The sequence below is a fragment of the Thunnus thynnus genome, chromosome 8 (genome assembly GCF_963924715.1).
Source record: "Thunnus thynnus chromosome 8, fThuThy2.1, whole genome shotgun sequence".
In the NCBI taxonomy this organism is placed as follows: Eukaryota; Metazoa; Chordata; class Actinopteri; order Scombriformes; family Scombridae; genus Thunnus; species Thunnus thynnus.
Genome location: NC_089524.1, coordinates 18,049,084 through 18,062,106, shown reverse-complemented (window position 1 = coordinate 18,062,106; position 13,023 = coordinate 18,049,084). Strand labels below are relative to the sequence as shown.

Genomic DNA, 13,023 nt, shown 5'->3' with positions numbered 1-13,023 from the left:
GGGAGTGTTTCATTTTGACATGCTGTCATATTTTTGTACCACAATGAGTGAATTTGAATGAATATGATGTAGTGAAACTGTGTTCAACTCACCTGCCCTCCTTTTTGATGTGACAGACATAATGTCCAGACATTGTGGATGCTCCCATGTGACTGATTAGGGCAAAGAGCTCATAACCTGAAGAGAAAAGTTAAGACACATATGAAATATATGATAAAGTAACACAAGAATATTACACAGTTCAAAATAATTAAGGTGGTTTCTTTCACAGCTACTAAATGTCAGACTTAATGGCATTAAATCTGCATAAAATTGACATCACTGGAACACAATCTGTTTAAATGAACATCTTCAGTAGACAAACATTTCAACTACAGGCATTCATCAATGCACATTAGAGCCTTATACAATATTACGTACAATATTAAAGCCCCCACACAATATTTAATGGCACTTGCTGATAGCAACAATGAACCTATGTTGCAGATCAAGCACCATACATAAAACTAAACAGATAAATATACAAACCAATATTTAAAACTGATATTTTTTTATAAATTAGAAGATAGGTTTAACAGATTTTCAACTGGAATTAATTTCTGTTTATGTTACCACACATCAGAAACATCAAAATTAGCCACGATTTTGCATGGTTGATTTTTAAAATACATTAGTATTTAATAATGCAGAGGCTCTTTATATTGTACGTATTCTTTTTTGAGGAATGTTAAGAATTAAAAAAGCTCCTGAACCATGTTTTGATCCCTCTGTAGCTAAGTTGGTCTGGCATAGCAGGACAGTGCCCAGCAGCACCACAGTGCACTGTGTATCATAGTCAGACATTAATTAGGGCTGAAGGTAAATTGGCCCGTGGAAGTTCATAACATGCAAGTGAAATTAAAAAACAAAGGCAAAAAAATGCCCCCGACACTTTTTTTGGATTCTGACCCAATGTTAATTTCTCAGCCCAGTGTGTGTGTGTGTGTGTGTGTGTGTGTGTGTGTGTGTGTGTGTGTGTGTGTGTGTGTGTGTAACATACATAATCTTAACTTCACATCTCTGCTGGATTTCTGTTCTGATCAGTAAAGATTTGACTATAGTTTGTGTTCTTATTCTACTGTTCACCAATAAAGGCTGATAGAAATTAAAAAAAATACAAATTCTACCTAAAATGTAGACAGACAGCAGCTACAATCATTAAAATCAGTCAATGTGGAGTCACTCACGTCCTGGTCCGTCTTTGACCCGCGGCCCCGACGTGTCTCTTTCTGGGGACAGTGTGGAGTCGCTGTGTGAGTTGGCGTTGGAGAAAGCATTGTCGTTGGGCTCTGTGTCCGCCATGTCTGAAAGAGCGTCAGTCTCCTCCTCCTCTGGGTGGGTGAAGATCCAGTCGAGTGCTCGTTCAAGGTTATTGTTCTGCAAGATTTGGAAACATTTTTAGTTTACAACTAAAAAAATTACAGACATTAAAAAAACAAAATGCCTTTAATATATCATGAAGTGCCATTTTTGCATTTTCCACAGATATGTCACTGATGAAGTCTTAAATTTATAATCCACAACTTTTTTTTTTTACTGTCAATCAATAAGTCAGAAAGAAAAATGAAGGATTAGTAGCATGTATAAAAGTATACTGTACGGCCTACAGTTAGGATGCCTGTGAGGTTTGAGGATTAGAAATTTAGATATTCCATCTTATTTTCACTGTCGTATATTTGGGTAGCTCTTCACAAAATAGGCTATGAATATCTAAAAAGTGCAATCATTTATTGAGGAGGTGGCAGGCATCCATCTGGGCTAAATTCCCCCTGAGGATGTTTGCTTTTAATCCAAAATAGAGGTGTGATTCCTGGAGAATGTCTGCCAGTCTGAGGAGCACATGAGGAGGAGGTTTAGGTGGCGAGTTGAAGCTGCGTGCTTTTTCTGTCGCTCCCAGTCAGGTCACTGAGGTCGAAAAAGTTCCTCCTCCTAATTTTGTGCTAATAATAAACCAGTCGTGAGACCCCTGTCTGCTTCACACCTCCATCTCCCCTCATGAGTAATATGTGTTCTTTTTCTTTCTACAAATCAGGGAAGGCAGAAGGAGTTTGGTGGCATTAGGGATGATAAACAAGGAAGCCCGATGTCTATTTCTGTGTCTTAATAACAGTCTGCTGGGCTTTTTTTTTGTGCTAAGGGGCCGGTTTGAAATATGAAACATGAAATGTGAGTAGCAGGGGCCATTTCAAAAAAAAAGGGGAGCTAATGAATTTGTTGCAGTTTCACATTCTATACTTTTGTACTGTACAAATCTATGTTTTTCATACATTTGCATGATTTGTTGATTGATTCAATGAAATGGCTGGACGTGTCAGGCAGATCCTGCTCCTAAACCTGAAAGGCTGCATCAGCGGAGGCGTCCGTATGCTGCTGTGACTATTTGTAAACACCATGTGGAGCAGACATCTTTAATCACTCTGACATGTAGGACCTATTAAGTTTGCAGTTTGGAAAGCAAACAAGTGGGCCAGCCAAGTCCATTTATGACTGACAGATTACTTTTCATCCTCTCACCCTCTCTTTGCCGTCTTTTCCAAACACCACGCCAACCTCCTGCTTTGCCATGACCTGCTGACACGTATTTCTGTTGTCCAGCACAGTCATGTCTTCATTTGTTGTTTCTTTATTCCTTATTTTTTTCTTTTGTGCCAGGAGGTCATTGCTGTGTTTTTGCCCTGCAGCTTCTAGAGACACGAATCACCAATAACTGTGTGTGGGTGGTTCTTCGTCCTCAGATTTTATTTTCCTGGAACCTGTCCCCCCCCCGCCCCCCCCTATATAACTCTTTAATCTCTTTGTGGAAACAGACTGAAAGATGAGTAAGTTTCTGTAGGTGGTGCAACATAAGCTATGTAATTTGTCTTCTGTTCATTCAAAACATATCACCGTTATCACTGCCACAAACACATCACCCCCCTTTGTGTGCAGCAGAGGATTTTAGTTCCAGGAAAATACATATTAGACGCTGGGTGTTTAAAACAGTAAATGTAGAGACTGGGCAGAGGCTGATGAACAATAAAAAGACAGACAGTTTCATAAGCCTCACTGTGAGCTGATGGAATAAAACTCATTTCTCAGTAGACAGAGTGCAAGCATGATCAGAGTGGGCAGAAGACTGACCGTGGCTTTGAGGGCCTGGATACTGTGAGTGCGGGGGAAGCCCATTGAAGTGAGGATGGCAATGCTCTCCTCGGGGGGCGAGTTGCTCAGCGGGGTTGCACCCATGGGGCTGTCACTGGTGGAGGGACCAGGATCTATCATGGATGGCAGAGTGAGAGGTTCTGCAAAGTCTGAGAAGAGAGAGAGAGAGAATAATAATGAGATACATTTATTTTTAACCCAATCAATGAACATATTTGTCTTGGTGGAGGTCAATGTTAGCAGATCCTGAGACATTCATTTGCTGTTTTGCTGTGGATCCTGATAAAATAAAGGTGGTAGAGACAGAGATATATTGTGGTTTCCTGTTAAGATGTATGCTTCCACAAACACACATAACTAACTAACTGGCTAATACCAATCTAAACACATGTTTATTTTCTTCTCTGTGTTAGGTTTTCTGTCATCTAGAGTTTCAAATCAAAAACATTTTACATTACTATTTCCGGAAGTTCATGAATCATTATCTCTGGCTGTGGATGATCTACTGAGTATCTTAAAAGGGGACCTATTCAGGTCATTCTCAGCTCTATATTTTTATTCTAGGATTCCACTAAAGTAGCTTTGCATGATTCACAGTTCAAAAAACTCCTTATTTATCTTATACTGGCTCTTTATGCAGCCCCTCAGTTCAGCCTCTATTTCTAACAGGCAGTCTTAGCTCCTGTCTCTTTAAGGCCCCCCTCCCAATGAGCCCACTCTGTTCTGATTGGCCAGCTTTCCAGAAGCCTGCTGAGGGGCAGCCACGTCAGAGTCGTGTGAAGTTAGTAAAAATGCCATAATGTTAGTGGAGCAGAGCAGTGCACTCTCGCGTTATGCATGGAGCAGATGACCATATAAAGAAATCGATCACGAGCCAACCTGGGTTTGGGCTGAAAGTCGGAGAAACTGTTGGAAACTGAGTGTTCAGAGCAGTCTGAAGCCTGGCTTTTTTCTCACAGGGATTACTTCTACATATGTTTACCTCATTATTTGACACGTTGGCCATGTTTAATATGAACATCTGACATTCTAACATATATATATATATATATATATATATATATATATATACACACACACATGTATATGACTGAAAATAAGGAAAAACATAATAGGTCCCCTTTAAAGAAACAGAAAAACAGGAACTTAGATCCCTGACATTGCTTGTGTTGAGAATAATTGACTTTACATCACTCCAGGAAGCATCCTCTACATTTAAAACTCTGAAAAGCTACAGCTATTACGTAAAACATTACCGAGAATAAAGTTTCAAGTGAACTGCAGTTGTTTGTCCACTTTCAACAGATTCAAATGAAAGTAAATTGACCCTCAGCCTGAGAACAAGGACACCCCTACTGTAATTACTCTACTGTTGGCCATAAACAGCCTTCATTACTGTCCTATCCGTAAATGAAAATGCATACTACTCATCTCTCACTACCATCTCTATCTCAGCCTCCTTGTCTCGTGTCCTTTTGATTACCCAACAGGATGACGGCTGTCTTGCAGGCAGAGGAATAAAATCCCATAACTAAAAAGTACATGTTTCCAAGTTAAGTTAAACCTGCATTAACTGATTTTTGGTCACTTGGAGGCAGCGGGAACAAGACAGTAAACGCAACATGGCATATCTTCCTTTTAAGTTGATATGGTGAACATGTTAGCAAACAGTTACTTGTTTACACATCTAGTAGTTACAGAGCAACATTATCATTCATTTGAAGTCCTGTTTCCATCTACCTGATGAATGTAAGTCCAATATTCACTCTCTTTTAGCTCTGTTTTTGGTCTCCACCAACTGCTGAGGGAAAAATCTGGCTCTTTAGCTGCTAAATGCTCCACTATGATCACCAGCTAGTCGCTAACTGTGTCTGTTTGTTGTTTGGTGCTGAGCAGGTAGTGTAGTGGATTTTTAGAGCTTTTTCTCTGAAAACAGCTGCGGGCTACAGCCAAAAAATGACACTATAAGAGCAGTGAGACTGAACCAAAACAGTAAAGTTGCAGCTGGACAGTTAATGAGCTGAAACTCGCTATAAAGCTCTGTAACTGATAATGAAAAAGTTGAAAATTGAAAAAGTGATAATTCTTTGTAGATTCATGCCTATGAGCAAAGCCTTAGACATCACAGTTATTATGATTAATACTAATTATAGCCGCTTCAAATTAATGTTAAATTAGTTTTTATCATATCATCTATATATCTATATCTATATATCCTCTATATGTGTTTAGATCTCATCACAGCCTTTATTTAATGATATTCATATGAACTCAAGCCCTGTTCAGACTAAGGATCAGAAAAGATCATTCTGAGTTTTTACTAAATTAATGGAAAAATAATTATGATATTGCCTGCACAGAGCTTTGGAAATGGACCTCTTATTGGAAGGTGTCATTAGTTTATCTTTATAAAAGAGGTAGAGGTTCACTTCAGTCGAGAATGAAGTTACTGCATCTATGTAGTTATACTGAAGTGATGCTAATGTGAAAGTAATGACACCAAAGAGAAACGTGAGGGTGGCAGAAGAAGAAAAAGTAACCTTTGTGCAACAGTCAGGGACAGACCGTTTTACTGATGTTATTGAGTCTGAATGCAGCCCATTTTGCAGATGCATTAGGCTCATTTAAAAACTAACAAGCAGGAGGCTGCTCTAATTTCCCTCCACTGTAGAGGCCCTTTACAGCTACCCAGGGAAATAAAAGTGACACGCGTTAATGCCTCAGGGGAACGTCTTCACTGTTAAGAGGCTCTACAAGAGACAAAGTCAGCTCCAGCAAAGTTTGTGGTGATGGTCTCACAGACAGAAACACACAGATAAATACCTACAGTACACAAAGGGATGCAAAGTCTGACTCACAAGACAGCTCGGATTCTCTCTGCACAATGGAAGAACTGTTGATGTGACTTGTCTCTCACTTTGAATTACCTTTGTGTTTAAATGTCCCATACAATTAACCTTGACTTGCCTGTATGTGTAATGTAAGCTGTCAGCATCTGAGAGTAAAGGGGTTGCAGAAATGTTTTTGGCTGGCCTGCCGAACTGAGCAGCCCACACTTTGTTTCGGTGAGTGACTTCTAGTGTTCAACTGAATTCAGTACAACTTTATTTATCCCTGTAAGGACAATTGTATGCAGCAGCTTACCACCCAGATCAACAGATACACGCACAATAGATAGGAGAATAGAGAAATAACAGTGTTTGTCACAAAACTACAAACAATCAAAGGATTTACTCTTAAAAACTATATGCAGAGTTGGTCAATTTATAAATATCTTAAAAAATACTAACAAATATACAAAGTATGCCTTTTGAAGTAGCTTCTCCATCTCTTTTCATCATTCATTGCCTACTGTGTTTTTTTGTTGCAGCTGTTGTGAATATTTGTCACCAGTATTTTTGGTTATATTGGGTTGCAGTTACCTCTTTAACACTTAAACACTCACCCCCCAATGGGGATGACTATTTTTAATCATTAGACCCTTGCAATGAATTTGAACATAATATTTTCAAGGATTTATTACATGTTGGACTGCTTTAAAGGTTGGGAGGCACCATATTTTTAAGGTTTCAGTTGTATAGTTTTCTGTCATTGTGCATGGATTATTTTAAAGACAGGAAATACCTTTTGACAATGACCTAAAAGAAGAGAGTCTAACGTATTGATATAGATCACATGTTGATATTTATATACGTTTTCACAGTACTAGCACTCTGTGAATGTTTGACAAAGCACTAGCATCCTGCAGGCGGAACAGCAGGTAAATAAACTAAGTATTCAAACATTTGAGTGTCTTTTTTCTTCCAGTCTAATTATGACTGGTCTCCCGTGTGCTCTCTCACTCCATGCTAATCAAATATCCTCTAGATGCATCAATGTAATGTCCCCATGCATGCAGTGATGTTCTCTTACCAGGCTCTTCCATGTGGGCTATGATCCAGTTGAAGGCCATCTCGGGGCCCATGTTGCCTGTGTAGTAGACCGCCTTTCTACAGGCCTCCAGCGGGAAGCCCATCTCTGCCAGCTGCATTACTGCCGTCTCATCTATTTCCGGAGCTGGGGACATGACAAAACCAGCATCAATAACTAAAATCTACAGTTGCTGATTCAGCACTAACAGTAACCCTTCAGTTTACACAACCAAAACAGATTTGTGGTGGCTCTCTCTTTGGGCCTCATTAAAAAAAGAAGCCAGAGGAGAATCAGCCCTGGGGAGATTTCTTTATTGAGCGATGATATATCAAGAAGAGAAATGAGTCTGGCTAAAACAAGCAAAGCCACAAAAGAAAGTAAAGTTTGTTTAGGAAGTAGGCATCTAAGCGCTGTGAGAGCAGCTGTAGCACCTGCTCAAGCATGTTTAGCTCAATCGCACTCATCACTACTGCTTCTTTCACCTAAAATACATTTTCCATACCTATAATTTATATAAATGTTACATATTCATGCACATCGTACAGAGTTATTGAGAGGAGAGTGAAATACTCACAGTCTATGGAGCTCATGGAGTTATCTAGAAGAGAAGAAGAAACATATTTCAGCAGATCACACATTATCACTGGTTTTGTGTATTTGCTTTTGTATATTAACATAGCCAGAATCCTCCAAAATGTTATAGTACCACCATGGTCGGGTTAACTTGCTCGCGGGGCCCTGGGGCATAAATAAACTGCTGGGCCCTCAATAAAAAACCCCATTCCTCCCATTCTCTCCTTGTAGTCTGTTCACCATTCCTATGCTGGAATATTACAATCCCCAGGTTTGCGGTGTGGTAATCTGATTAAACACAATTGAATTTAGGAATATGCACCATGTAAATACAATATCAAATGAAATGGTGAAGGTAAAACTTTTAGGGCCCCTCTTTGAGGCAGAGCCTAAAGAGCAAGTGATAAAACACTTATGTCAGTTTATATTGTCCTTTGGTAGATTTGGTACATTTCAATATTCCCCAAAAAAGTAACTACTAATGAAATTGCCACAAACTTGACTTTTTTTTTTTTTTGCTTTTGGGGCCCACTTTGCCCAGTAACACCAAGTATCAGTTGTACACTGATTGTACACTTTTTGCAGGGCTTCACCACCTGCAGTGAGGAGATTACCCCACACTGTTTCCACACGCCACAATCACAACTTGAGTAAGTTTTACTGTGTTACTCTGGACAGTGAAATCTTCAGGAGGCACACACACATACATTATTTGCAGCTAAAGGGTAACAATTATCTGCACATGGACATGACAATACTGTAACCACAAAGACCTGAGGAAGGCAAAACATTGTTATGTTATGTATATTATTTTTCTTTTGTCACCAATACTTGACCTGACTGTTGCTGAAAGTTTTATCTGAAGCCATTTTTATCATATTAAGTATAAAGTCAGTTGCAGTCTGTTTAGTTTCACTCTCTTCCTCACTTTCTCCCTCTTGTTCATATTTAATTTTTTACAGGAAGAAGAAGCAAAACCAGAAATCAATATCTATATGGTTTGTGAAGTTTATAATTGTTCGTTTTGTGCATTAAACTAACAAAAAAACAGATAAGGGTTTTCATTACTCTATTTTTCTGTCTTCCATTTTCTAAATGGTCTGGAATAATTGAGCGAATGGATGATACACAGACCAATGAAAAATAATGTGGTTCAAGCAGCATATGGGAAAACATATTTGTGCGGTGCCGTGTAATCAATGAGAGGCAGTGAAGCCTTTTGGAGACAGAAGGGTGACCACTGATTAATCGCTGCTGATGCCAGCCCGGGGATAATGGGCCGGTGGTTAATTTGAAACCAACAAAACCCCTCACATAAATGTGAAATAAATAAGTCAGCAAATTTATTGAAAACAGAATGTTATTTCCTCTGACCTCTTTTCATTCCACAGTGTGAACCGCATGATTTACACACTGGAACCTGCTTTAACCTCTCTGTCTGAGGAGAGAGAGGCTCTGGGGGAAATCAGGGGACACTTTAAATCTCCGGAAGCACCAAATAGAGATTCTACCACACCAAAACCACAAAATACAAAAATATTTATATGCATCAATTTTACAGTGGCCCTCTAAGATTGCTTGCTGCTGTCAGAGGTAGATAAGCAACGCTGCCTAAGCAAGGAAGTCTCTGCTCAAAGAAGGGACCCTTTAATGTACTAGACTGAGGAGTTTTAAGCAGATACTGCATTTGTCCAAGAAGCAAATTCAGTGTATTTGGAGGTCTGAGATAGCAAGTAGAGCACAGAGCGTTCAGTACTGAAATATTAAGGCATATTCAGACAAACATGTTCAAACTTCCGTTTTGTCCTCTGAGTTTCCTGTCCTAAGAAGCATCCGGCAAAATGAATTTGTACAGCTCTCAGAGAGAACCTCTTGAGTCTGTCAACATGTGAAGCAAAGCAAGGGCTGCATGCAGATGTTACTGTGCCTTTCGCTGCTGCTTGGACCCCTTTTTGTGTTTGGAGCGTGAGATGGCACAGAACACTTTGTGCTTCACGCCTGTTAAAATATTAAGGAGGACACTGATAACTTGATGTAGCTGAACTTTGCAAACAACAGAAAGGAGGAACAGAGAAATAGGAATTACCATCGCAGGGGAGACGGAGACGAACAAAGAGGGAGAGAAAAGGCGTCAGAAAGAGGAGCAGACAATTAGGTTCGAGAACAATGTCAACAGTTTGATGCAACAAAGAGTCTCGAAATGCTCTAAAACCCACTCACTAGCTTCCACTAGCTTATTCCCAGTGCCCTGGGAACTGCATTGCAAGAAAATCATTATAACTTATTAAGCTTAGCCACACTGTGAACACAACAACTTTCCAGTAATTGATTGAGTGTGCCTTTCCTGTGGGATGCCATTCAATATGCCCTTAAGAGAAAACTTGGGTGGCTTTGAGCAGAATATCATGTTAGGGACAATTTCATGGATCATTTGACTCTGTCACAAAAATACTCCATACCTCCTGGAAAGCATGTTCGATAGCTGCTGAGTTTCTTCTCAAAGCAACACAGAGTTGCCTGTTTATACAGCTGCACAGTTTTATATATACACACAGTCTCCTTTCTATTATTCAGCAATTTCATATTGATATATAGGGTGGACAAAATATGTTTGGCTATCTGGATAAAAACAACAAAAACAGGTGCTCAGGGAAAACAATGCCCTTTAGAATTCATAAAAGGACTGTGAAATTGAAAATGAAGAGACAAAAACGCCCCCAGTAGTTAAGAGTGCCATTTTACTGTTGTTGTTTTTTTAGCATTCATGCATGAATGCAAACAGCCTTGTGGGCCGCTGTACTGTAGGTGATTCATGGCAGCATGTGACCAGGGGGTCCTTCTCAGTAAATTCTGGGCAAGAAAAGTGGGGCGTTGTCTAATCTGAAAACAGCACATATATCTGAAGCAAAACAAAACGTTGGCACCGTTGTTTATTAGATGCAAATATTCAGTGGAAGTGGATAAAATGTCTTTTTCTGTACCTCTGGTGTCTTCAGGTAGCACTATGGGAGGCATGAGGTCAGGCAGCTCCTCTTCACCCGCCTGCAGTCCTGTTGCCCGAAGCCGGTTCAGATCTAGGAACTCTGGAACATCTATGGCCAAATCTACACAGAAACACACATATGAAACTCAACTCAGTAGCATATATAGTATGTAGACATTAATATTGAGGTGCTGAAGCTCTGGAATGTCACATTGAAATCTTTTGTCATGATGCACAGTTATGAATTTGCTTCTACCGATTGATTTCTGCTTTTAAATTTTGGTGTTTTTCAGCTAATTAGTGGCTTTTATTGTGTTTCTTGCTGCATGATTTTGAGTCATGACTCTTATATCAAACTTTCAAATCTTAGATTGTGTCATGCACTTAGTTTTAAATATCCTCCGCATTGGCCTGTGAATTTGCTACAACTATAATCTCATTCTGGCACCCTGTACACAAGAAAATATACTGTTAAGAGGAGTTAAATGCAGTGCCTGTGGACTGTATAAATCTCTCAGATAATATAAGAAACCATCGTTTATTTATCATCAGCTTTCACATATTCTCTATGATGTGAGAATTGGTGGTATCTTACTGGTGAAAGCTGTGTTGGGTTAAATGTCTGAACACTCTTGATGTGACTTGTGAATCACAGTTCGATGGTGCCCTCTGCTGGACATTTAAAGTACTTTGGATCCTAATAATAACTGAGTCACTATATCAGTGGGGGCCAATGAATTCAGTGACACCTTAATCTCCCTTATTGTAAAGTGTGGGTTTAGTTAACTAAGCACTTCAGACAGTTACCTAGTTTCTTCGGCACCCAGTCAACCCCAAATGTGAATTTCTTGATCTGAACAACCAGATACTCTGGGAAGGAAGCGAAACGGGAAGTTCTGCAGAGGAAAAAGACAATTTAGAGAAAGAGAATTTAACAAAGGAGTGTAAAGTTAATAAACACCATTTGTTGTAATTTAAAGAAAGTATCCAGGTTCAGAGTAGTCCTGGGAGGCCTGAGCAGGTGGACCGTGCTTACTTGACTCCGGCTGATTTGGCCTGCAGCGCTGAGCTCCAGAAGTCGGGGACGTTCTCCGGCTCTGTAAAGGCCTGCAGGCAGGCGGTGAAGGGGATCCTCGCTCTCACCGGTTCTGGAGGAGCTCTCATGTTCTCTTCAGCGTCCTTCCGTTTGGCCTCGTAAGCCAGCAGCTCCTCTGGTGAAATGAAAACAAGGACAAAAAAAGTGTTAACATCAACAACACGTCTTACAAGTACTGCATTTACGTATAAAAAACTATTGAATGTATTGATATAATTATTGGGTCAACAAATAAGTTCTTCATCTAAATACACAAACATATCCTCGGTCTATACTACACATCTCTCAGTCTGGCACCTCAAGACCTTCTGTGCCCTTACAGAGCAAAACCTGCTAATTCTCCTGCCGGCTGGTGCCACCTGATCCCGGCATCATCATGCCAGCTGTACCATCCAGACACAGCTGTGGCTCCATGCTTCAAGCATACTGTGCCACACGGCAGTATGTGTGTGTGTGTGCTTGCGTACGGAAACTCCTTTACCTCGATTGGTGGCAGCCTCGATGGGGGCTGGCAACTGGATGCAGTAGTCCACCCGCTGAGTGTAACGAACCCGACGTGTCTGGCAGCACTGAATTCGCTCCTCCACCAGGAAGCGGAAGGCATCACTTGGATTCTCTGAGCCTGCGCTATTCCTCTGTAGAAACAACAAAAGAGAAGAAGAAAAAGAAAAAAGAGAGGTTTAAACATGAACAATAAGGTTGGGCAGATATTTAGTTTGATAATATATCAGGCTGATATTCAAGTTTTGTTAAAGGACCAGTGTGTAGGATTTAGTGGCATCTACTGGTGGGGTTGCAGATTGCAACCAACTGAATATCCCTCCCCTCACCCCCCCTCTTCCAAGCATGTAGGAGAACCAACATTGTGGTGCAACATGGCGGGCTCCGTGGAAGAGAAGGGCTCATTCTAAGATAACGAAAACACGACAATTCTTATTTTCAGGTGATTATACACTAATGAAAACATACTTATGAATATTATATTCCATTCCTGCAAACAGATCCCTCTAAATCTTACACACTGGTCCTTTAAATACAGTAAATACAGTATTCAGGTTACAGAATATAAACAGTCTACACCTGCAATCAACAATCACTTTTCTCCACATTTTAAAGTTTGCTAATCATGTTGACACTTAATTGTTTGTCAGTGATTTTTTTTAACAATTGAAAGTTTTCTAAAAAAAATTTCATCAATAAATATTATTTGAAAGAAAGCTATTTTGAATACTGCATGTCTACTTAAGAGCTATGCTGCCACCAACATGACAGCACAAGG

General features: G+C 39.9%; 1 protein-coding gene across 3 annotated transcripts in view; it reads right to left on the bottom strand.

Moving 5' to 3' along the window:
* usp13 (ubiquitin specific peptidase 13) overlaps positions 1-13,023 on the bottom strand; it is a 35,303-nt gene that overhangs the window by 3,205 nt on the left and 19,075 nt on the right. For all 3 annotated transcript variants that reach the window (XM_067596873.1, XM_067596871.1, XM_067596872.1), the window contains exons 12-20: positions 12,226-12,379; positions 11,685-11,859; positions 11,456-11,544; positions 10,647-10,769; positions 7,667-7,690; positions 7,093-7,236; positions 3,160-3,329; positions 1,227-1,416; positions 93-177 (exon numbers count right to left, since the gene is read on the bottom strand). In XM_067596873.1, the coding sequence (XP_067452974.1) occupies positions 93-177; positions 1,227-1,416; positions 3,160-3,329; positions 7,093-7,236; positions 7,667-7,690; positions 10,647-10,769; positions 11,456-11,544; positions 11,685-11,859; positions 12,226-12,379 (1,154 nt within the window). The remainder of the gene's footprint in view (positions 1-92; positions 178-1,226; positions 1,417-3,159; positions 3,330-7,092; positions 7,237-7,666; positions 7,691-10,646; positions 10,770-11,455; positions 11,545-11,684; positions 11,860-12,225; positions 12,380-13,023) is intronic.